This window comes from Tenrec ecaudatus, chromosome 10 (genome assembly GCF_050624435.1).
Source record: "Tenrec ecaudatus isolate mTenEca1 chromosome 10, mTenEca1.hap1, whole genome shotgun sequence".
Lineage (NCBI taxonomy): Eukaryota > Metazoa > Chordata > Mammalia > Afrosoricida > Tenrecidae > Tenrec > Tenrec ecaudatus.
The window spans coordinates 101726696-101752644 of record NC_134539.1 but is presented as its reverse complement, the minus strand read 5'-3'; the positions used below and the strand labels follow the sequence as shown (position 1 = coordinate 101752644).

At 44.4% G+C, this 25949-nt stretch overlaps 1 protein-coding gene across 2 annotated transcripts in view; it reads right to left on the bottom strand.

Moving 5' to 3' along the window:
* Window positions 1-2398: 2398 nt before the first annotated feature.
* MYOCD (myocardin) overlaps window positions 2399-25949 on the bottom strand; it is a 71401-nt gene continuing 47850 nt past the window's right edge. The window contains exons 7-11 of one of the 2 annotated variants that reach the window (XM_075559176.1): window positions 16261-17199; window positions 11265-11408; window positions 7998-8126; window positions 5630-5687; window positions 2399-3030 (exon numbers count right to left, since the gene is read on the bottom strand). In XM_075559176.1, coding sequence (XP_075415291.1) covers window positions 2459-3030; window positions 5630-5687; window positions 7998-8126; window positions 11265-11408; window positions 16261-17199 — 1842 coding nt within the window. In that variant the 3' untranslated portion in view covers window positions 2399-2458. The remainder of the gene's footprint in view (window positions 3031-5629; window positions 5688-7997; window positions 8127-11264; window positions 11409-16260; window positions 17200-25949) is intronic. The other variant, XM_075559177.1, reaches the window with a different exon arrangement.

Sequence of the window (25949 nt, the reverse complement as noted above, 5' to 3'; positions counted from 1 at the left end):
CGACCCCAGGAAGACTTCAGTATCTAGGGGATCAGCAACGAGGAGGCACGCGTTCATCACGCTTTCTCCCATTACTTCATCTCCAAAGACATGGCTGGTGACGTGTCCGTCTAGACATAGCTGGTTCTGAAGACAGACGTGAAGGGTAAAGACGACCATGCAGCTCCTCTCCCAGCGCAGTGTAGATCAGGGAATGTGAGACGACTTCCATGTTCCCTTCTGACGTGCCACCATTTCCCGCACCACGTGGTGAAGGCTCTCTTCTTCTTGCACCCATGTTCATTGCCAAGGTGAGCTTGCTCGTGGTCAGCAGGTGGCTGGGAGTCATGAGTCATACACAGAGGGGCAATGTGGACTCTCCTTGGGTAACCAGGAGTTCTTACTGAGAACGGCCGTTTCACAGCAGATTGAGGGTTAAAGGCTTTTGACATATAATTCTGTAACATTGCTATTCAGGACACAGGCGCACACACGCTCACATATATATGTACACTGTGTGTGCGTGTTTGGATGTGCATTTCTTGCTCCCCTCCCACCCCGCCCTGAATACCAACCGGGAACATTCAGAGGCGCCGTCATTAAGAGATCCTTTGCACCCACATACAAGTTTAACAATGGAATGACTTCTACATCTTTGGTTTATCAAAAAGAGAAACTTCCAAAATCACATTTTTGATTATTTTCTCTACAAGTGCACAGTGAACAATATTTTCTTTTCTTTTTTTTACAAAAGGAGAAAACAGTGCCTCGGTGATTTAAATTAATTTTTTTTCTTACAAAAACAAACAACAGCAAGAGCTACTTTCTACAGCATGCAACAAACACTCTTTGGTGGTGACATGAGCCACAGGACGCTTTGGAGGGACTGCCCTGCAATTTGAGGTTGCTTACCTCCCAGCCAAAGCACGAGAGGTTCTGAGGGACACACATGGATGAGAGCCTTGTCTCTTGTTGCCCTTTCGTCTTCAATGTGTACGTGTGTTTCCTTGCAGAGGCCAGAACCTTTGATACGCTCTCCCATAAATATCATCCACATTTATTTGGATAATCGAGTGATATCCCAGAGCAGCACAAACCAATGACTGCTAGAAATCAAAGGAAGGTGGAATGCGGGTTTGGTGTCTGGTGTGTCAAGTCACCAGAATGTCCACCATGTAGGCAAACTCTGGGACTGCATTTGTGGTGCAGCACACCGATGGAGGAGGCGCTCCACAGGAGAAGCCGGACTTTTCATTCAGGGGTATGAAAGCATGGTATATGTGAGCAGTCCTTCCCTCCTGAGGCTGGGGCATAAGAAGCAAACAAGTTGAAAGAAGAGCAAGAGAGGACTGGCTTTTGGCAAGGTATATCGAGTGGGAGAAAGTTAAATGAGCCAGACTTCCCCACCCCATCTCACAAAAAGGAAAACAGAGATTAAAGTTGGACTTCCACGAATAGCAGTCCCGTGAGAGCAGTCCATGGTATTTATTCCCATGGTATGTAAAACTACACTGTTTAGTCATGTCTGAATGTTCCCTGATATGGCTTCTTCTGCCTAGAGATATCCTTCAGGCTTGCCTATGTGGTAATCTCTAGTTTTTGGAACGAAAGAGGTTGTGTAGGAAAATCCAAGGAATCTTTTTTAATAGCAGGAGTTTTCCTTGCTTTAGGAATCTCCATTGTTCTGCCCTGCTGAGCACCTCAGAGAAAGTAGGAGCAAAGTGGGTTGAGCTTGTGAAAGAAGACAGCTTTGATCAGGGTTGCTGGATCAGATGCCTGATCCCAGCACCAAGGAGTGGTGAGCACAGGATTGGGTTCGCTTCAGTGGCTAATTTCGTGGCTGAGGGCCTGGCTTTCTTAGGACTAGAGGTGCTCTCCCTGTTTCTTCTGCCTCAAGAATGCCCCAGCTGAAGCTGTCCTTGCATTCCACTTTGATGCAGGCAATAGAGAGATGAGAAACAGCCTACACCAAGGACATAGCTTTCATAACTCTGTTGGATGGACTTCCTTTGAAATGATAAAAAAATGTTAACATTTCTCTTCACCATAGGTCTATAGTTGTTTTTATGAGATCATGCTCCAACAATGCCTGAGAAAAAATATGGGTTAGGAAATTACTAAAAGGTTTTTTAAGGGGGAGTGAAGATAAATGGGCTTTCTTAGTCTGAGAAGACACATTTTTTGAATGCATTGCTGAAATTATTATCAGTCACTGAATGCTGGTAAGTATATATATATATATACACATACATATACCTGTATATATGTATACATATATACAGGTATATATATATCAGAATCAACAACTAACAAACAAAATATATATCCTATTTGCCTTAGTTGGTTGTTACAGAAGTCTCTTTAGGTTCGTTTTTAATTCCCATCTCTTTCTTTCTTTCCGCAATAAAAATGTCCACAGGTGGATACTTTCCCCAAGGGAATTATTGCTGGTCCTATTTAGCACGGTTGTATCAGCATTCTACCAGTGCTGTAAGTGAAGGTCCATGGGAGAATTCAAATTGAGATCCGTGACATCCAAGAAATCAATGTTGAAGATGCTGGGGCCACTGGTGGCAAGGGAGCCGAAGCCTGGTGTGGAGCTTGGTGGAGTGAGGTCTAGCCATTCCATGGTCTCCCACGGGGACTCGGTGAAGCTCAATGGCAGCCCACTGCTGTCCACAGAGGAGGGTGAAAACTGAGTGTGCATCGGGGAAAGGGGCCCTGGCAAAATCTCCTGTGCACTGAAGAGGTCTTCTGCAGCCTTCCCAGAGAATCCATCCATGATCCCATCAAACTGGGGCTCCTCACTGCCCAGTTTTAGGAGGGTGATATCGCTCCCCTTGCCTAAGGGGCTCTGGGAGTTTAGTAAGACCTCCAGGTGCTCATCGTTTTCTGTGGCGTAGTGATCAAAAGAGAGCTGGCCTCCTGCAGAAGCTTGTTCAAAGGAAGCTGAAGGTTTAGGGAGAGCATCACTTGGGTTTCGGGAAGACCCAGGTATCTTTGGGACTTTTTGAAGACAGGAATGATCCTCCCTGGCATCAGCCGGCATTTCTGGGGGGAAAACCCAAAGGCAATTATTAGATCATCTCAAGTGGAGCATGCCACATGGTCTGGCTCTTTGGAAGAATGGATTACATTAAGACAGATATAGGAGTTACATTCCCAAAACACCTGTGTAAAGATTCCCAATTCTTCCTTCCTCCCATTCCTCCCCCAAACCTATTCCTTCTGGAAATTATTTTCCATGATGAGAGGACTCCCTATTCTGAAGGCTTATTGGGCCCACTGACAGCTACCTGTCCCCTCACAATCCCACATTCTCTGTTACACCCCCACATCAAGGCCACATTGGGATCCCTTGACTTCCCATGGCCTTTCTCATGGTCACGATCCCTTCTTCTTAAGACTCCTGCCCAGTCATGCTCATGGATCAATCTCCTGATTGGTAATTCAGAAGTACTTGCTACAGCATTTTTTAAAGCAGGGGAAATAATTGCTAAAGACTCCCCAGCTTACTGCTGTTTTCCCACGTAAACCCTTATCTTCCTCTGTAAACTCAGAGCATCATAGATGAGCCATCAACCATGGAGGAAAATCCATTCCGTGACCCCCTTCTCCACTTCAGAGATGCTTCTGCTGCCACTCTGCCACCGTTGTCATCACCAACGACTGAATCACTCCAGAAACTTGGTTATACGCCAAATGTCCCTTTCTCTGTCCCTCGCCCCTTCCCATCTCTCCAGCCTGCATCTTCCATACCCTAGAGCAACACCTTCTCCGCCACTTTGAATCTCTCTAGTCTGCGGACTCAACGACACGACCGGCATCCCTTCTAGCCTTCCCTCCATTCCTCTTCCAGTCTCTACTCGACAGTCCACCAGTATAATGGGAACCCTTTGTGACACGCATGGTGAATGCCCTTGGCTGCTAAATGAGAGGTGGAAAGTTCAAGTCTGCCTAGGAGCCCCTCAGAAGAAAGAGCTAGTGATCTGCTTTTGAAACACTGGCCAGTGGAGACCTTATGGAGCACGGTGCAACTACGGCATGGGTGACGCCATCAAGAGTAAGCATTGGCTGATGGCCACTGCTGTTTAACTTCCAGCCATTATATTTCTGCTCTTATGAATGCCACAATCCCCGTGCCCTTCCACCATGCTCCCTTGACAAAGCCCCGCCCCCAGAGGAATCTGATCACCTGCTGTATCTGCACCTGCCCTGCATCAGTGAGCATTGCAAGAAAAAAAATTACACAACCATATTGACTGGGCTTGTTCTAAATTCCTGATCTCTGACCTCCTATTGGCACTCAATGCGATCCAGCAAGTCTACTATGCTTTTCTTCAAACCTCAATTCACTCACGATTTATTCCTAACTGCCTTTCTTTCCTCTTATCTTTCATACTACCCCCTACACCCTCACTCTTTGCAAACCATGTCACAAACATCAAGAGGACGTGAAGGGCATCTGGTGTGAAGGCGCTCATTTTCTCACAACAGACTCTGCAAACAAAGCATTTTCGTTTCCCCTCTGGTCGCGATGGAGGATGTGTCTGTCTGTCTGTTTCTTTTCTCCATCCCCTTCACTTTAGCTTCCGGCTCCACCACCCAGTTGCCATGGACTTGTCCTCAGCTTATGGCAGCAAACACCATGTGCCGTAGACGAGAGCCGTGCTCCACAGGGCTTTAGAGGCAGCGTGTTCAGTCGGTTGCCCGGTCTATTTTCTAAGGAGCCTCTGGGTGGATTTGAATTTCTAGCTCTTCTGTTAGCAGCTGAGCATGTTAACTGGTTGCAACAACCAGAAATCCATAAGGCAGAACTCTGTCTATCTGACTCAACAACGAGTCTCATAAACGCCCCCCGCCCCCCACCATCCCTTTTGAGTTCTCTGCTTCCCTCTCCGAAACTTTAGATGTAATTGCTAAAACATTTAGCCCTGACCTCTTGTAATCTATGCTATCTCGTTGGGTGTTTTCATTCATCCATGTGGTTTTAAACTCTAGGCAGTAAGCATAGGAGCTACTGGGATGCAAAAAGCACAGTCTGCTCATGGCTGATGGCTGGTGTGAGGGAAGGCAAACCTTCCAGGAGAAGAGAACGAATTGAATTTCATTTGAGTAGGTTCATATCACCCTCACTTTATCTTCTGTTGTTTTTATTCTTACAATTAAGAATATAGGATTGAGATGGCTCTAGCTGATAAGAAAAATGTTTCTGAAAACAAGGTGAAAAAGAAAATGTGCTAAAATGTGGTGGAAAACAATGAATATACAGATGTGCTTTACACAATTGATGTATGTATGGATTGTGATAAGAGTTGTATGAGCCCCTAATAAAACATTTAAAAAACAAATAAAAAAGAATGTTATACAAGGTGAAAAAAAAAGAAAATAAATTAAAAATCTACTTTTAAAAAGAAAAAAAATAATAAAATAAAATGTGGTGGAAAATGTTCCCAGGAACATCAAGGAGTCATCGCCATGTCTTTGCGTCTGATCCAAGCATGGAGGGGAAGCTCGAGGGAGGTAACTCTTCCCACAGATGCTTGGAGCGCATCTGATAGTGCACCTGCAGCTTGAGCCCCACGTGTCCGCTGTCTGGTGAATCTGCAGGGCAGCATGACCCGCTGACGAAGAAGCACAGTCTCCTTACCTCCGCTTTCAATGAGGACATCCAGGAGCTCGTCCATCTGCTGGCTCCGAGTCATCTGCTGCGGCCAAAAGAACCAGAAGGAGGCAGAGATATCAGAAAGGGTAGCCTCGTTTAAAGGCCATCATTATAAGCAGCACTACAAGTTTCCAAACGGTGCTGCATTTAAAGCCTCTGGAACTGTGTCTGATGAAAGCTTACTAGGAACACTAAATGGGTCAGCCAAGGAGCAAAGCAATGTGCCTCTGCAGAGGTGGAGGAAACGATTATGAAGCGTCGCCCAGCACAGAGGAGCCCAGAGAGAGTTCAGGTCCTTGAAGTGGTTTCCATCCCAGGAGCATGGGCTTTCATATATAAGGAGGAGGGGCACCCTCTCTCACACTGGACGGGTTTCAGGGGAGCTTCGGGTGGCTAAGACCGACGAAGAGGAAAGGCCTAACAATCGAATGAGAACCCAACCAGTCCATGGAAGCCCTGCCACCGTGGTCTGATCTCATCGTGCCTGGATGGGGTGACCACATCTTGGGGGGCAGACTCCATGGCATCAACAGAAACAACAGAGCACTTTTTCTCATTGGGAAGGACGTGCGTTCTGCCTGCCACGCAGGTTGCTGTGCGTGCAGCCTAAGAGCTGGGTCCTCATGACGACCGCTCATGACACCTTGACACTGACCTGAACAGCCTGCCCACACCTCCTCCAGCTGCCTCCTCCAATCCCCATGAAAGTCTCAAGTGAGTTGTTCAGCAGACCTTTACTTATGGAAAGGCCACTTGATCAGGCCTCTCCCTCCCCGAACAGAAGAAAACCAAACAAAAAACTGTGAAGAATTCCTTCATGCTTACAGAGGCCAGGGGAAGGGAATGCGCAGAACAAAGGCAAATAGCCATCTCACTCCTCTAGGAGCCTAGTCTCCAGCACAGCCATCAACAACAAACGGGAAGGGGAGCATGGCTCAATCACAAGGCAACGGCCGTTCAGCAGACATCAGGGTGCCTGGGGCCAAGGACCCAAGTCTGGACTAGGAGGAAGGGCTGGGCTGCGGAGCACATGGATGGCTCTGGGGGAAGCAGACTCTGCTTTAGGCAACTGTCTGGCAAAAAATGGACTCTGGGGTTGTCAGATTCCCTAGTTTGTTTGTTTGTTTTTAAAATGAGAAAGCTGACATTTAGCATGATGGCAGTAATGGTGATGTGGTCTGCAGCTGACTGAGAAGTTGGCAGTTTGAGTCTACCCAGAGGGTCTACCCAGCCTATCTACAAAAAGCTTGATGATTTCCTCCCCCCAAACAGCCATTTGCACCTGAACAATCTATAATCCTATTTGGATACACATGGAGGCCAGTATGAGTCAAAGTTAACAAGACGGCTACAATTAATGGTGCTACTTTTTGAATAAGCTAAGGAAACCTAACCGTGGGCTAGTTTTACTTGCAGTTGTCCAATATGTAACGACCACATCCTGGTGGCACTCTTGAGCAAGCCTTTACCTACTCACTGCAAAGTCAGCGGTCGAAACCCAGCAGCTGATCCTAGGGAGAAAGATGAGGCTATCTATGCCCATAAAGAGTTACCCTCTTGGAAATTCTCCATGGTGCTGCTATGAGTTAGAATCGAATTGATGGCAGTGGTGTGTGTGTGTGTGTGTGTGTGTGTGTGTGTGTGTGTGCGCGCGCGAGCACGGTCACACATGCACGTATATCCTTTTCAGAGGCGAGCACGAAGAATATCCAAGAGGGACTTTCTGATAAGATAAAAAACACAGACTGTTTATAATGTAGGGTCGTTCATACTTTTCCTTTCTTTCTGAAAATTTCCAAATATAAGCAAAAGTCAAGAATACGATTCCCTCCTTGCATTCATTGCCCAGCTTCAATAACTATCAATATTTTTTTCATGAATGCTCAAGCATTCATGAAAGTATGTAGGAAGTATGTATGTATGCATGTGTGTATGCATGTATGCATGTATGTGTGTATGCATGTAGGTATCAACAGGAAAAATAGCTCTCACATATCTGAGCACTTCTGCAGAGCCCAAGCAATGTGGCAAATCTCTTAAATACTTCATCCAGAATTCTACAAAGTAGCTACGATGCCTATTTTATATCGGAGGAGTTAAATACCTGGCCCAAACTGAGGCAGCTGGCTTGGGCATAACGGAGCTAAGGTACCTGGATGTCCAGTCTTACCTGCTTTCTCTCTATTGCACACAGCATCTCCACACATGCTGTCACGTTCTACAGTTAGTGTCTACACACTTTGTGCCACCCAGACACATCAGATGCAGCATCAGAATCACAAGCTGTGAGAGCAGAAAGCCATGCGTATTGAGCAAGTCTACTAGAGAATAATTAGACTGTGCGGTTGGTCACCTGCTTGACTGCATCCTCATAAGATGGAGGCTGTGTTATCGCTGAAGCTGCTGAGCTTGGCTTAGAAAAAGTTGGGGACGGGGCTGAAAACTTTGGTCCTGCTTTATCAGAAGAGTGTGCACCAGCCATCTGTGGGGGGAGAAATACAGGCAAAGGCAATTGATACACAGCCAAGAAATGGCACCGCTTCTGTTTGAGAAGCTACAGTTCAATTTTGGAAAAGATTCAAGAATAGGAAAAAGATTGGTGCTCAGAAAGTAACTCCAATATAATGATAGTATGTATCAGTGTGAAATTATTATTGGAAGCCTCTCAGAATCAGCAGCACCTGGAAGATTCAACCCCTTGCAAAAGCACACTGCATTCTACTGGGAGAAGAGCAAGAGGGGCAAATAAAATGAAAGTGTCTGATCAAACACAAAGACACATGACTCTTTGCGTTCACCGTCCTGCTGACAGCCCACTCTTGAGAGCTGCTGCAACGTTACCAGCACCACTGGACCTCGCTGTTTTGCACCCACCAACCTGTGATGTTCCTGCATTCTGCATCATTGCATGTGACTGCATGCGTCTGAAGAGGGGCCTAGAGATAATAGTTGGACTTCAATTGGACTAAGCTGGGATGTTTTCTTGACATTTCATAACTTCTTGATATAAAGCACTCTCTTCTACATTTATGAGGGTCTCTGAATTTGTTTCTCTGGTCAACCTTGGCCTAACATCTTATGGTTCCCGAGGAGAGGGTACAAGAGAAGCAAATCATGAAATTGGAGGCTTGTCTGACTTCTTCCTTTTAGTAGTTTTCCTTCTTTAGCTAGCCCAAGGCCAGACATGACAATATAGTTTTCTGGTTTATGTTCTGGCAAAGACAAGGGAAAGTGTTGATTCTGATCCCTAGAAATGGTATTTGACTATTCCTAACTGAAATGGTGCATGGGAAGGTCATGGATGTAAATTTCCCCTTGAACTGCTCTGAGCCATGCTGCGTAGTCAATATGGCTGACGGAAAGCCAGGCCCTGGTTTGATGCAGCCAGAGGACTATGACCATATTGCATATGAGTGGAGTCATGTGCATAAGCAAAGGATTGGACCTGAGTGTTCTAAGAATGTGTTCAGGCTGTATGAGGATTACATTGCTATTGGTATAACAGGTGAAAGAAATGATTATTGGGAGGTATGAATGAGTAGAAAGTTTGTAAGCCCACTGCCTTCAGCCATTTAACTTGAATCTGTTAAATGGATTCATAGGGAATGCCAGAGAAGAAGACTTGGAAAAGGCAGGCCGTGCCTTAGGGGCACAGGACATTTTTATTTGAAAGGACTTGCCTAGAGAGCCCTGGGCAGACTGAAGGAAAAAAGAGAAAGGAAAAGAAACAGCCATTTGGTCTCTTTGAATTTTGAACTGGCAGTTTGCTCCTGAAGGTGGAAAAATCTGGAGCCCTGAAAGAACTCTCCTCTCTAGGACTGAACTGTTAAAGAAAGCCTACATGCAGCCTGCCATGGTTGCTAGGTGACTGCCTGGATCCACCTGTTGAGTGGAACTGGGAGAAAAGCAGCTATAGACAGATGGGTTGAGTCTGGCCTGGATCACACAGACTAGAGGAGAGACAGGAGCCAGGTGGCTAGTCTGAAGCTTAAAGAGTTGTGTGGAACCTGTGCCTATGGCATGACCTGGCCCAAGGATGCTGGGCTTGATGAGAATTTGTGAAGGGACCCTGGTCCAAAGGACAAACGTCCTATGGCACCCTAGTGAGGCTAGGAAGGGCAGTCCACATTAAGTTGACCCGAACCCAAACAGATGAAGAGAAGGTTTTTGAGGTTGTGAACTGGTGCATATTGCTGCTGACTTTATGGACAGCCTGTTCTGATTTGACTTTGCTTATGGATGCAGGCTCACAAAGTTCCAACTGGAATAAAGATTATTCACATCAAAGAACATGCTTGTCTCCTGAGAGCACTGGGCTAAAATAAATGGGCAGTATAGCAATCCAAGATGAACATGGGGTGGAGAGGAGGGGGCATAGGGCTTATAAAGGCATGAAGTGGTTGGCTTACAAACTTTCCTGGGTGGGGGCATAAGCCCAAAGGATTATAATGTTATTGTGCAGGTGTTTACATAACTGCAATTGTTAGGCACAGAATAGTTTTAATTTGTTCACTTATAGACTATTATGCTAAAATTGGGTCTGGCACATTTTCAGTCTACACATTTTATTTATCCTGTTTGGCACAAACCTGATTTTATCTTTTTTTTAAAAAAAAAAGACATATGTCAACCTAGAAACTTCTAGAGTACTTTATCTTCTGGGGCTTTACCGTGTTCTTTCCTTCCAGATGTGTACATGTTTGTATTGTTTGCAGAGAATCAGATGCCCTGCTGGGTATCCTCTTCACCAACCACTTAAGTTTTCTGTGAGTGTCTTCTCTGGGGGGAGTGCCTGGACCATTGCAGGTTCTCTTTCTTTAGGAAAAGGGCCATAGCAGTTTGGTGGTAGCATCCTTGCCTTCCATACAGAAGACCCAGTCTTGATTCTCAGCCAATGCACCCGAAGGGCAGCAGTCACGTGTCTTGTTAGTGAAGGTGTGTGTGATACTGAATGATGCTAACTCAGATTTCCCCAGAGCTTCCAGGAACTGGGAAGAAAGTCCTAGGCATCTACACTAACTGTAACAGATCATGAAGATGCTATAGGACCAGGCAACATTTTATTCCATTGTGTGTGGGGTCACCATGAGTTAGGGTCTTGGACAAACCTGGGTCTGTCACATGGAAAATGAGGACTTTAGCCACATTTTTTTTAGTTTGTAAGCAATTCCACCACTTTTACAAGCCTATCATGGGGGCATTTACTTACTGCCACTGAGTCAATTCTGCTGTGTAGCCACCCGATCGGGCAGGGTAAATCAGCCATGGCAGGTTTCCGAGAAAGTAGCAAGTCTTAGTCTTGCCTTGTGAGTGGCTGATGGATTTGAACGGCTAGTCTTGTGGTTAGCAGTCCTGCTCATAATTCACTACACCACCAGGGATCCTTATGACTACATCAGTCATCATGATTTCTAAGAGAACCCCAGGAAATAGATCCCTGGGATACCTTCCAACCTAGTCCTCCATTTCAATGTATTTCTGGTGGACTACTTTCTCCTGAAGATGTCATTTAGTTCTGTTGTTGAAGTTAGCATATGCTTTGGAAGAGAAGAGTCACGTAAGAGAGAAGAGATGAAGTCAATCCCAGTTGCCGGCATGAACCTTGTCCCCTTGTGCCTACCTTTTGCTGCACACTTGGGCTTTGGGGGCCGGTACTGCCAGTGGAACTCTGGCTACTGTCTGCCGGGGCTCCAGGGAACGGGGGCTGGAGGCTGGGAGGCTTCGGGGAGAAGCCTGGGAGATGGCGATCAGGGACTCCTGAGTTCTGCAGAGGGAGAAGCAAAATGGTTAGGGGGCCAGCAGCAGCGCTCCTGCATATGGCCTCTGCTGAGAGCTCTGGTCCCTGACATGGTGTCTTATCATTCCCAAAACAATAAAACTCAAAAGCCAACTCTTGTTGAGTAGACCCCACATTGTAGTGAACTTATCATATGTGTAAGAATACAGCTGTGCACCATGGGGGTCTTCAATGGCTGATCTCTTGGAAGAGATCAGGAGACCTTACTTTCAAGGTGCCTCGGTGGCCTTGAATGCCCAACCTTTCAGTTAGCAGTTGAGTGTGTCAACTGCTTCTACTACCTGTATACACTTCCCTCCTCTGCTCTCATAAAGATTTATTGCCTTAAAAACCCACAGTTAAGATAGAGAACCCTTCAGAAACAGTAATTGGGAGTAATGATTCCCTGAGGGTACAGGGAAATGGGGGGTCGGAAGGTGGGGGGAAGGGGAACTGATAGGAATGTGACTGTATCACCCTAGTCGAGGGGAACCACATTATCCGTAAACAGTGGGTGTTGTGAGTGTATACACTTTCAGACCTCCCTGAATTTCGCTGCTGGAGAATGTGCCTCAAATCTGTCTTTGCACATAACATCTACTATATAAAGACTCATTAGTTCCTACATAGTCATGATGTAGAGTCTCTACTTCTCACCAGGAGAAGAGGTCCAAGCTCTCCACAATCCGGTGCTATTTCCTTCTTCAAACTTAAATTCTATTCTCTCTCTCTCTCTCTCTCTCTCTCTCTCTCTGATTTTTCCCTGCTGGGCAAGTTGGCCTCAACAGACCTGGACATTAGACTTTTCTATCTTTGTTCACATCATTGGCCCTCCTAGGGTAAATACTAAAGCCAGTTGCTAACTGAGGTGTTTCAAACAATGGCAATCCCATGTGTCAGAGTAGAACTGGGCTTCATGGGTCTTTCAATGGCTGTGATATTTTGGAAGTAGATTACCAGGTCTTTCTTCCAGGCCATCTGGGTGGTTGCCAACTGGCATCATTTTTGGTTAGTAGCCTTATACTTAACCATTTGTAGTGCCTAGGGATCCATTTTAAACAGAAAATATGGCTTCTTCACGAAGAAGTTACTGGACTTGCAGTGATCAATCTGGCCCCAAGTCCCACTTACTCTGCATAGGGCTCAATACCATAGGCAAAGATTACTCGCAGATACGGATTAATCTCTCTTCCCCAAATATGCATTGGACTCTTACCCACTACAACTGTAACTATAATCCCATTTGGAGACAGAGTGTTCTTGTGTTCATTTGATCATATCTGAGTAGGGTGTGCTCCATAACTAATCACTTCTGAGTTGTAAAAAGACCAGTTACGCACACGCAGGCACGCACACGTGCACACAGGAAGACAGACACCATGCTCTGAGGAGAGTCAAAGATGCAAGAAATACTCAGAGGTACTGATAAGGAAGGAATCAATACAGCCGAGGCCTTGAATTCAGACACTTGGCATCTAGAACTGTGAGAAAATCAGCATCTTTAAAACCACTCATTATTGGGGCAGGGAATGTGCGGATGTGCTTTATACAATTGATGTGTGTATATGTATGGATTGTGATAAGAGTTGTATGAGCCCCTAATAAAATGCTTTAAAATAAATAAATAAACAACCCCCCAAAACAAACAAACCACTCATTAAAGGAATTCCAGCTGGAGCAGCATGAGGAAATTAAGAGAGAGGTCTTATCCTATATGACCCTTTATTTTCTTCCTTATATATTATATATTGTAATTGTGCCTGCAAGAGTGCTCTGAAAAACCATTAACTCAGTGTATCAATGTTACTCCTTCTTGTTAGCATCAATAGTGGGAGAATCAATGTCTGATGGCCCACAGCTACATCTCAAGAACTATTTTTATCTTTGTTGCCTAGGATACATGTACTCAACAAACACTTGTGAATATTGATGATAATCCTTTTAAGTCTCAGTTCCTCTTTGAGTGTCCACTATGGACATCTGTGGGAAACAGAAAGATTTCTCTCAAGTCCTCTCCCCCAAATATATGTTAGACTTAGGACACTGCTTGCAGCTAATGGTAAATGATTGTCAAGTTATCTCCCTGAAGGCAGTTGCCAGACTACCTACTGTCTGGTCCCACCACAGATAGGGCCCACTCCCTGCTGTTAAGGACAATGGGCTACTTCTCCGGTTTGGTTCCTGTAGTTGGGTTTACCCCACTGATAATGGTTTCTATAGTGAGCCAGCGCACAGGTCAAAACAAAATTAAGCTGCCTCCCTGTATCTAGGATCTGCTCATCTTGTCACATGTGAACCCACATTACCTCCCCTTCCTATTACGTGGATACCTCTAGATCACCTCCCTCCTATGACTGTATTACCTATAGCACAACCATTTCCTGTGATGTATGTCTTCACCCGTAATTAGGGGGTTTGCTGTCCCCAAAGACTATAAAAGCCTTGGTTAGCAATAAATCTCTCTTTCTCTCTCTCCACGTGGACCACCAAGTGAGGCTGAGGTGAGCATGCTACCATGAGATGTGTCTGACTCCATTATTTCACTCTCTCTTCTATCTCTCATGCTCTCAATGACTATACTATAATATTTACTTATTTTCACTGTACAATTGTGCCTACCGGACCTGTGATGATGTCTTAGGGGCTGGTCTACCCTGACAGACATCATTCATTGGAATGTGGTATGTTTGTAAAAAGTGAATTCTCAACAAAAAATAAATTCATTAATTTTAAAAAGTCAATTTTCATTACCTATCACCAAATCAAACCCACTGCCACAGAGTTGATTTTGACTCATTGTGACCTCACATGAGGTTTCCAAGGTCATAAATAGTATGGCAGCACAGTCTCATCTTTCTCCTGTGGGGTGGCTGAAGGACTTGAACCATCAACTTTGTGGGTAGTAGCCCATCACTTACTTGAAAGTACCACCAGGGACCCCTTCATTTCCTATGGCCACACCCTACATTCCCCGGTTAAGATTATGAAATACGAACGGGAATCTGGTTTGGAATCTAGCACTGAGGATCCCAGGCAACTTGCCTAACTGTCTTAAGACTTCTTTCCCACGGTGGGAAATAGGAATCGTAAAATGGCGCTGGTCGGGTGGTTGCCACAATTAAGTAAGATGACTCATTTACATATCTATTAATGTTGGGCACATGGCAGATATACACGTTAATGGGTGTTTATTTCCTTTCTACTGATACAGTTTTCAGGCAACCCTTTTCCAGTCAGTAGCTGTAAAATAGACTTAGAGTTTATTATTAATTGTTCAGTTCCACAGACAAAAGAAACACTCTGGCCCATGCCGTGGGTGTGGCCTTTAGTCAGCTGCTCATCTAAGCCATCTCTGTTGACTCCCTCCTTGTTCTGCTGCAGCCACACTGGCCCTCTTCTTGATCCCTGCACGTGTATACCTGACCTCTGTCTACCTCGGCCTTTCCATTTGCCGCTCCCTCTGCCTGAAATGAGCTGACCACAGACACACACAAGATTTCCTCCTTTATCTCCTTCACACTTTGCTCCTGTTCCCCCCACTCACCCCCAGCTGCTCTGCTGTAAGTTGTAAACTTCTAAACTCCTCCTCCCACCCCTTCTTTCACTATCAGAGGCATGACTTTCAAGTATATTCTATAATTTGCTTACTTATTTGGTTTCCTGACTATCTCCCCCCAAGAAGAGGGATTTTTTTGCCCCCTGGATACTTTAGCAGCAGTCCCTGAGAAGACAATCAATTGTCATAAAGCAGGTACTAGGCAAATACTTGCCCTGTGAATCTCACAACTCTGAGAAAATAACTAGGTCTAGAAATGACCCCCTTGACCATCTTGAACAATGGGTTTGGCCTGTGGAAAGACGCCGAGCCCTGGGGGTGCAAACAGGCTTTGGTGGCTTGAGTCTGGCCGGAGATATCTTGGAAGAAAGGCCTGGGGTCCATTTCTGAAAAATAAACCATTGATCACCCAACAGAGCCCCGCTCCAGTATAGCACACCTGGGGTTGCCGCACGTTAGGCAGGGTCCTCAGACTTTTTAAACAGGGGCCCAGTTCACTGTCCCTCAGACCCACTGGAGGGCTGGACTGTAGTTTAAACAAACTAGGAACAAATTCCTATACACACTGCACATATCTTATTTTGAAGTAAAAAGCAAATGGGGCAAAAACATCCAGCGACCAGATAAATGTCCTTGCTGGGCCACATGTGGCCCGCGGGTCCTAGTTTGAGGACGCCTGAGTTAGAGTCTGCTTGAGGACTTGAAGACTGGCTTTATCTATTATTTTCTGGAATGGGATATGATAAGGAGTCCTCAGAGTAAGGATTGTGTATCTAAAACCACAATAAAGTTTTATTGGAAGATGGCTATGTGCATTTGCTTATGAGTGGTTTATGGCTGCTTTTGTGCCACAATGGCAAAATGGTTGCAATAGAGAGCGTGGCCCACAGAGCCAAGCTCAGTATGATTTCTTCCTTTATAGAAAGAGTTGGCAGTTCACACCCACCAGCTGCCCCTTGGGAGAAAGATGAGTCTGTCTGCTGCTATGAAGGTTTGCATCCTTAGAAAGCCTAAATAGGTCACTGCAAGCCACATTGACTCAATGGCAGAAGTTTTATTTGTTTGTTTGTTTGTTTGAAACAGGAAGTTTGCTGACCCCTGCCTTAGAGATGGAGTTTGTTCTACTGTGAAGGCATGTAGGTTGTGAAATCCAGGAGGGTGTTGATGCTGGACTTTGCTAAGCCCTGCACATTGAAATTTCCAACCTGAGCTCCTTGGTAATTGCAAATTCATATTCTACGTCTGGAAGCAGATACCGCGGGGTGTGGTGCAGCGAGCTCTTACCTGAGCAGTGCACGCCTGGCTGTTAACAGGTGAGGAGACACTGAGCCCCTCTGCCTGCGCTCCGGAAGACGAAGGTAAGAAGTAATGGTTGTTGGGCGAAGGAGGCAAGCTGATGTGCTGTGGGCTCTTCAGAGTGCCCAGGGGGGAGTGTTGGGGTGAGCACTGTGGGCTGAGAAATGTGGGGGAAAGTACATTGGTCTGACCTGAAGGCTCCACACTACGAGTGCCCCCCAAGGGGAGGAGCTGAGCAGCATCACACGGGGTCTGTTGGCTCTCTGAACTGTTGCCTTCCCTTTTTGCAGACGTGTGTGGGGATGCAAAAGGACAGCTGGAGACAGCTTCCTCCTGCTTGATGGGGGCAGCCAGGAAAGGCGGAAGCTTCTTCTCGGAGCAGTTATGGCGCTTCTGTTTCTGCAGCTGCATCCTCAGCTCCTCCACATGCCGCTGCTCTTGCTGGAGCTTCCAGGTGAGCTCATTGATCACCTTCTGCTTCTCCACCAGCATCTTGTCCTTCTCTGAGTCCAGCCCGTCCACCTCGGAGGGCAGAGAGCCGCCGTTCAGACTGCTCATGAGGCTCTCTTCCATGCAGACGTGGACTGGGGATGGGTGCAAGGTGAACGATGGGGATGCATCGTTGAAGGTGTCCGGCAGGGAGCCAGCAACTGAGAGGTCGGACGAGGCAGGAGAGATGGGCGGGCTGGAGCTGGTGCTGCCGAAGTGGTAGAAGCCATTGGACAAGGCACTGGTAGAAGGCGAGGACTGGTAATTAGGCAGAGTGCTGGTTGGTGTCACAGGAAAGGTGACGGTCGTAATGTCACTGAAGTTCGGCACAGAGTTTCCAGAACAGTCCTGGAAGGGCCGCAGTCGTTCCATGAGGGCGGTTTTGGTGCCAGACACAGGCAAACCTCGTATTCGAAGTTGTTGTCTTAATTCACAGACCTAAAGGAAGCAGAACAGGGTTAGCGCACTCTTTCATGTCAATTTTATCAGATTCATTTCAATTTCCTATAGTTCTTTCCAGTTCCCTCCTCTGCTCCTGATATAAATTATAATATTTATTTTTTACTTTGCCACATACCATGTTCCCCCCCCGCCCCCCCCTCTCTCGCGCACACACACACACACACACACACACACACACACAATGCTGTTGTTCTGCCTAAGGGTGCACCATGGATATCAGGTCAGAAGGGTGTCCCACCTGGGTTTTTAGTGATTGACTATTGTAGATTTCCCACCCTTCCTTCTCAGGAGTCTCTGGTGGCAGCAGTGGTGTTGGTAGGGGGGTGGGCATAAACTTCCAGCCTCTCAGTTAACCGCCAAGGGCTTGACCATTGGCACCACAGAAGGACTTTTCCTTGGTTACACACTTGCTTCTGACTCATGGTGATCACCCATGTGTGACGGAATGATAGAAATGTAGGGCTTGAATCAACGATAAACCACTGAGTCCACTCCTTCCAGCTTCCATCCCAGGTCCTTGTCCCCATTTTAGAGACAGGAAAACCAACATCGGTCTGGGTTTACACCCACAATCTCAAACCAGTCATCCCAAAGAAGAGTTGAGATCTTAGACTTCTGGATCCAGAATGAGTGCCTTTTCCACACACTGTCTTCTTTGGGAGGACATGTGACAACATGCATGATGGAGCTCACCTGAGTATCCAAGTACCTAGGCCGATGTGGAGACTGAAAGAGCCTCAGGGGTGTAGTTGCTTGCCAGTTGGGTTACTCAGTGGTTCAAATTTACCAGGAGAAAGGTAAAGCTGCCTACTCCCAGAAAGAGTTATAGTCTCAGAAACCTAGTGGGGGAAGTTCTGATCATCCCTATAGGGTCGCTATGAGTGGGGTTGACTTGAAGGCAGTGAGAGGTGGAGACTGAGATTGTGCATGTCTTACTAATTCAAGGTGCTGCCAGAACACATTGGGAGAAACGCTGCCCAAAATGAACATTTGTGTCCTGATTGCAATGACTGGGGTGGATAGCCATCACTGGTTGGAAGATAGCCTTGTGGGTGATTAATGATGTCAATTCAAACTTTGGACCTGCCTCTTACTAACTTGATGCTTTGAATAAGAACACTGACCTTAGACATGTTTGTGAGAATGAGAAGGGTTTAACATTTCTATAGCTCGAGTGCTATGTAAGTAAGTATTTTGTACCAATTCATAGCAGCCCTACATAGGGTTTTCCAGACTGTAGTGCATGCAGGTGAAAGAACTCTGGAGGCCCAGAGGTTAAAGTGCTTGCTACTGACCTAAACATCAGTGGTTCAAAGCCATCAGTTGCTCTGTGGGCCTTATTCTATAGACGAGCCAACGTGACAGCAATGAATGGGTTTGGGCATTCAAATGATGGAATACAAATATATCCAACTGATGACATACTAGACTGGAGTACACACACTGGTACAGCTAAGAGCTCTCGACACAGGGAATCCTGGACAGATAACCCCCTCGGGAACAGGAGTGGGAGTAGTGATAGCATGAGGAAAGGGGAATGGATGGTGGAGAGGGGGACGGGGGAGAAAGGGGCAACAAATAACAGAATGTGGGTGAAGGGAGACAATGGACAGTGTAAAATATGAAATAACAATAATAATATATAATTATCAAGGATTCATGAGGTGACTGTGTGTGGGGGTAAAAAGAGGAGCTGCTACCAAGGACTCAAGCAGATAGAAAATGTTTTGGAAAAATTGATGGAAACATATGTTCCAGTGTGATTACTACAATTGAATTATGGATTGTTAAAAGATTTGTAAAAGGACCCCAATAAAATGACTAATAAAAATAATAAAAATAAACTGATGACATAAATATATAGAATAATGAATAATATTTAAGGCTTATTATTAAGTTTTAAAAAGTTTGCATTTCTTGTTTTTCAAGGACATATAAATGTTGTACTGAGACATGTGTCCACATATGAAACATACAACTTTCTTCTAGTTCCCAAATGCTTCCTCCCCACCCACTATCATGATCCCAATTCTACCTTACAATTCTGGCTAGACCAGAGGATGTACACTGGTACAGATGAGAACTGGAAACACAGTGAATCTAGAGCGATGATCCCTTCAGGACCAGTGATGATACTGGGAGGGTGGGGTGGAAAGGGGGAACCAATTACAGGATCTACATGTGACTTCCTCCCTGGGGGATGTACAACAGAAAAGTGGGCGAAGGGAAACATTAGACAGTGCAAGATATGACAAAATAATAATTTGTAAATTATCCAGAGTTGATGCGGGAGGGGGTAACAGGGAGGGAGGGGAAAATGAGGAACTGATGCCAGGGGCTTGGGTGGAGAGCAAATGTTTTGAGAATGATGAGGACAATGGATGTTCAAATGTGCTTTACACAATTGATGTATGTATGGATCGTGATAAGAGTTGTATGAGCCCTTAATAAAATGATTAAAAATAAAAGAATGCTAATCTTAAATTTTATGATCTGTATGTAAATTTGTAAACTTTATTACTCAATAAATTCATTAAAACAAATACATTTTTCACCGGACTGAAAAAAATTAAGAAAAATGGTGGTTTCAAGCTGCTGGCTTTGCTGTTAGCAGCCAAATGTGAACGCATCTCCACCATTGGGATCTCGTTAGTAACGGAGACTCTCAGATGTACTGGATACCAATCTGCAGTTGAACCAGAGCCCCAGGTGATTTTGTGTGTCCTCACCAATGATCAAGAAGCAAGGCTGGAGCACACACGGCCTCAGGTGCAACTCAGTGACCCTCTACAGGGCTGATGAAATGGCATGCGTTTACAGAAGCGGACAACCCCATCTTTCTCCTTGGATTACCTGGTGGGTTTGAACCCCTAGCTGGTGGAGTAGGTGGGGGATTTGCTAGAAACCTTGCAGTTAGCAGTCCAGGCAACCCTCACTGTCACCAGGGAGAACCCTGGTATTAAATTCCAGGGAAGAAATATGGCAGTATGGATCAAGAACGTTAAAAATATTCATATTTTTGTGTCCAGGAATTTCATCCCTATGTATTTAGTCTCAGGAAATAATCAGATAAATTAATGAATTTATATAAAATGAAGGGCACTGAAATTTTAATTTTGATAGCAAAAATTTGAAAGCAACTGAACTAATAGTGGGATATTATGAAGATGGTGGAATGGTATGCTATTTTAAGAATTAAAAGTTTATTTCATATTAAAAGCTATGAAAAATGTTCATGGTATGCTCAACACAAAACAGCATGCCACAACTGTATGAATGAGTAATTATTTTAAAACCACATTGTGTTCCTATGCATTTTAAAAGACCAGGAAGAAATGTAATGTGTAATGCTATCTCTAAGTGCTAAGTCATTGATTTTAATTATCTTTGTAAAAAGTTTACTTTTCTATAAGCTTCATAGTTTTTCAATTTTGAATATTGAAAATTGGTATAATAAAATACACAAAATTTTATTATCAGCTAAAAGTTATTTTGAAAAGGCTGTGTCAATTTATACTATCACAAGGAATAGATTCGTGATTCACCCAATGGCCTTGCAAATATTGTTTTAACATTTTCTTTTGGATTACTGGTTTGAGAAAGTGAAAAAATGACAACTCATTATTGTTTTAATTTTGAATTACTTAAAATTAATGAGCTCTGCATTTATTTTTAGAATCCATTCTGCAACTGAATAATTTAAGCTACGCTATTAAATAATGCAGCTCATATTCTAAAATAAAATGAATACTTGCAGAATTCAATTTTGGATTGTTTGGGACAAAGGTTTGCATATATGTGTCCTAAGTGTAACAGTGTTGTAATCATTAAACCCCTTACAAATGGTTTACTATAGGAAATGTAAAATGTACACAAAAGTGGAATAAAATTACATTGAACCCCATATACTTATAAATGAGCTTCAGTAATTATCATCTCATACCAAATTTTGTTTCGTTATATGCCCACTGGCTACTCCCTTCTACTTTCCCTGAATGATTGTGAAGCAAATATATAATTTCATCTGTAAATATTTCAGTGCCTATAATTAAAAGATCAAAAATCCCAAATCAAGTTCACTGCCACTGAATCAATCCTGGCTCATATTGACCCTACTGGAAAGGGGACAACTCCCTTGGTGGGTTTCAGAAGCTGTGAAGCTTCTCAGGAGCAGAAAGCCTCGGTTTTCTCCCTGGGAGCAGTTGGTGGGCTCGAGTTTGCAGTTCATAGTGCACTGTGTCTCCCACTGTGTCACCATGACTCCCAAATGACAAGTGCTCTCTTTCCAAACAGAGCTACAAAAATATCATCACAGCTAACACCCCACTCCCAACCCCAAACAACAGAAAACAGAATTAGTCCACTGTTTCTCAATATCCAATTATTGTATTATTCTCTCAATTCTAAACCTTTCTTCTCAAGCTCTCTTGAAAATTTCCCTCATTCTCTATCTCATTCTTTCTCTCTTCTCACTCCAATTGTAAACAACAATCTAAGAAATAATCCTAAATGCATCTACTATGATATCACTTATGGCTAGTTGCCACCAAGTGGATTCCATGTACTCCACGAGTACAGAGCAAAACAGCTTTCCAGGCCTCTCATAACTGTGACCTTTTGGAAGGGTGTCTTCTGAGGCTCCTCCGGATGAGTTCAAACCGCTCACCTTTAGGGTCATGTGCAATCCATGTGCAACCCCCAGAGACAGCTGGGAGATATGTATTAGTACCTTAAATGGAATGCTGCCAGTTTGTTTTATTGTGGCAGCTTGCATGTTGCTCTTATGTTGGAAGCCACCCCACTAGTTCTGTTAAATACCAGTAAGGTCACCAAGAAGGTTGAGTTGCATAGTAGGGTATGCACAGTGGGGTATGCACAGTGGGGTATGCATAGTGGGGTATGCATTGAGTGGTGAACCACAAGGTCAACAATTCAAGTCTGTTATGAGAAAGATATCTGCAGCCTGGGAGACTCACAGGGCTGGTTCTACTCTGTCCTATAGGGTCACCATGAGTTGGAATCGACTCTACGACAGTGAGGTTGGTTTCTTTGGAGGGTCAGATTTCAACGAAGCTTCCAGCCTATGGCTGACTGGCAAGAAAGGAATGGTGATCCCCTTCTGAAAACGAGCCAATGAAAACCCGTGGAGCACAAGAAAACATGACCCAACTTGGTTGGTTTGGACACGCCACAGGGAAGGAGGGACCAATTGCTAGGGGCCAGGGAGGGCGGGTGCAGGAGATCCTCCAGGACACAGAACAGCACAGTAGCTGCAACAACGGACCCAAACATGCCAGCACATGCGAGGACAATGCAGCCCGGGCAACGTTTCCTTCCTGCGTACAAAACGTCGCATTCCGTCAGAGTCCCCTTGATGGCAACACGTAATGAAAACCAAACCCTTTCCTCAATGCTTCATGCTTTGTTCTCCTGTGTAAAAACACATGAACGTTCCTGGAAAATGTCAGCTCTATTACCTTACCGTACCTTACATTTATTTTTTGGATCAAGAGCAATGTAACTGAGAGGAATCACTGAAACCTAAATGAAGGCTGAACATGATAGTGGGCCAAGCGGAAAGTAAAAATAAATAGAGGAAAGAACTAGGAGGTAAAGGACATTTATAGAGGTCTAAATACAGGCATGTACATATGTACAAATATTAATATGTGATGAGGAAATAGATCAATGTACATATATTTATAGGTTTAGTATTAAGGTAGCAGATGGACATTGAGTCTCTACTTAAGTACTCCCTCAATGCGAGAACACTTTGTTCTATTAACCTGGCATTCCATGATGTTCACCTTCCCCAAATGATCGCTGAAGACAAAGTGGGTGCATTAGCAAATGTGGTGAGAAAGCAGATGGTGCCTGGCTATCAAAAGATATAGCATCTGGCGTCTTGAAGGCTTGAAGATAAACAAGCAGCCATTAATTAGCCTAGAAGCAACAAATCCCAAATGGATGAAGCACACCAGCGTGTGTGATCATGAGGTATTGATAGGATCAGGTATCAGGCATCAAAGACCCAGAACAAAAAATCATATCATTGTGAATGAGGGGGAGTGTGGAATGGGGATCCAGAGTCCATCAGTAGGCAGCTGGACGTCCCCTTACAGAAGGGTCTTGGGGAGGAGATGAGCCAGTCAGGGTGTAGTATAGCACCAATGAAACACACAACCTTCCTCTAGTTCTTTAATGCTTCTTACCCACAACTATCATGATCCTAATTCTACCTTACAAATCCAGGTAGACCAGAGGATGTCCACTGGTACAGATAAGAGCTGGAAACACAAGGAATCCAGGACAGATAAACTCCTCAGGACCAATAATGAGACTCGTGATACCAAGAAGGTAAGGGAAAGGTAGGAGGAGAAAGGAGGAACCGATCGCAATGATCTACATATAACCCTCTCCCTGGGGGGATGGACAACAGAAAAGTGTGTGAAGGGAGACATTGGTCAGTGTAAGACACGAAAAAAATATGGACAAATTATCATGTGGGAAGGAGGGGAAGGAAGGGGGAAAAAGGGAAAAAAGAAGAGCTGATACCAAGGGCTCAAGCAGATAGAAAATGTTTTGGAAAAATTGATGGCAACATATGTTCCAGTGTGATTAATACAATTGAATGATGGATCATTAAAAGACTTGTAAAAGGACCCCAATAAAATGATTAATAATAATAATAACAATAAACCGATGACATAAATATATAGAATAATGAATAATATTTATGGATTATTATTAAGTGATAAAAAGTTTGCATTTATTCTGTTTCTCAAGAACATATAAATGTACTGAGGCATGTGTTCACATATGAAATTATCTTGATAAATCTATACTAAAATGTTAACCATGGTTATCTATGGGTCACATTATTTAGAATGTAATATTTCTGTTTTGATAATGATGATGGCAACCAATGTACAAATGTGCTCGACACAATGGATGTATGTATGGATTGTGATAAGAGCTGTGTGAGCCCTCAATAAAAATGATTTTTAGGAAGAAAGAGAGAAAAAAAGAGAAAACATTTTTTGTCAGTTGAATTCCTCTTATTTTTCCTTTTCTCATCATTTGCCGTGTTAGTTCATCTTCCCTCTCTCTTTCCCCTCTTCTCTCTTACTTTCTACTCTTTCCACTTCTCTTCAAACTTATTCACCCCTCGCTGTGTCCTCCCCATGACGCACACAGTCTACAGTGTATATTCCTATCCCTGATAGTACATTCACGATGATCTAGATGGGCATATTTCAAACTGAGTAACTTGCTAGGTACTTTCTCTTGGTGCCTGAGGCTCAACTTTCCAAAATGGGGTGAGCTACCCTTTCAAATCCTTTCTTCATCCCACCTTCCATCTCCATCCTTGGTCCCACTCAGCCGACCCCTCTTTGCATCTCTCCAGGGAGCAGTCAGACTTAGGAAGGTTTCTCTCTCTGTCTCTCCTTTTCCATCCTCCTCTCCAATGGCAATAACAAAGGCTTTGAAATGATTGTCATTTTTAAATTGGGAATTAAAATTGTACCTGCAAGGTGAGAATTAAAGCAAAATCTCCACAGAATGGCTGACTGATGTTGTTAGTTGCTGTCATGTTAGCCCGTAACTCATGGTGGTATCCTTGATAATGTAGCAAAGGCCTGGTTCTATATCATCTGCATCATCACTTGGGCATTGGACCATTATGATCTATAGGGGTTTCCCTGGCTGGCTGTTGGGAGTAGATTGCTAGGTCTTTCTTCCTAGCCTTAGTCTGGAAAAATCTGCTGAAACCTGTTTGGTATCAAAGCAATACACCTGGCTCCATTAGCAGATGGGCGGTGGTAGATGTGCAGGACATGAATTGATAACTGAACCCAGGTCTCATGGCTGGAAAGCTAGAATTGCACTATTGGATCACACATGTCCCTAAGGTTGACTGAAGGTTTATGCTGGGGAAAAAAGTAGCTATAGCCACTATTTACCATCATCTCCTTATGCTACTTAGTATAATGTAATTCTAGCCAAATTCTGAGCATGTGCACAGAGAAGGCTGTACCCGTGCAGGTTCTGAGAAAAGGTGTCATCGTGTCTGGACCCAAACTCACCACTGGGGTGGGTCATCTTTGGGCTTCATACCCCAAGACACCCATGAGAAATAGTCTGCTTTTATCTGGATGGACTTATGATTTGTGGAGTGGAGGATGGGTGATCTGCCACTTCTCTCTTGTGACGGTGAACTTGGCTTCTTATCAGTACATGGAAGCCAAATTGAAACAAACTAGTGAAATGTAAGCTTTTATGGCCCCCGTGGAAGGAACTGAGAAGGAATCTTTCCCATTAGGACCCAAGACCTGTCTAATTTGCTGGTCTTGGCACTTCACAACTGTATAATGATCTTAAATTTGAAAGAAAAAAAATCTAAGGTTTATCTTTCCTTGAAATGAAATGAGGAGGGAAGAATGAGAATGGGAATGAGGGTGACAATGAGGGACAAGGCAGGTCATTTGATTGGCATGATGAGAGTTATAGGTTGCTTTAGGAGTTAGTTCATTCGGGGAAAAATCAAGGCCATTTGCACAACCACTAACCGTCTGTCAATAGAGGTTCATATTTAGCTGTGATGCTGCACAGATTTCAGCAGAGCCTCCACACTAAGTGCAAAGGCCTGGAAATCTATTTTTGCAAACCAGCCAATGAGAGCCCTGTTAATTACAATGGTCTGATCTGATCTTAAACAGACCATG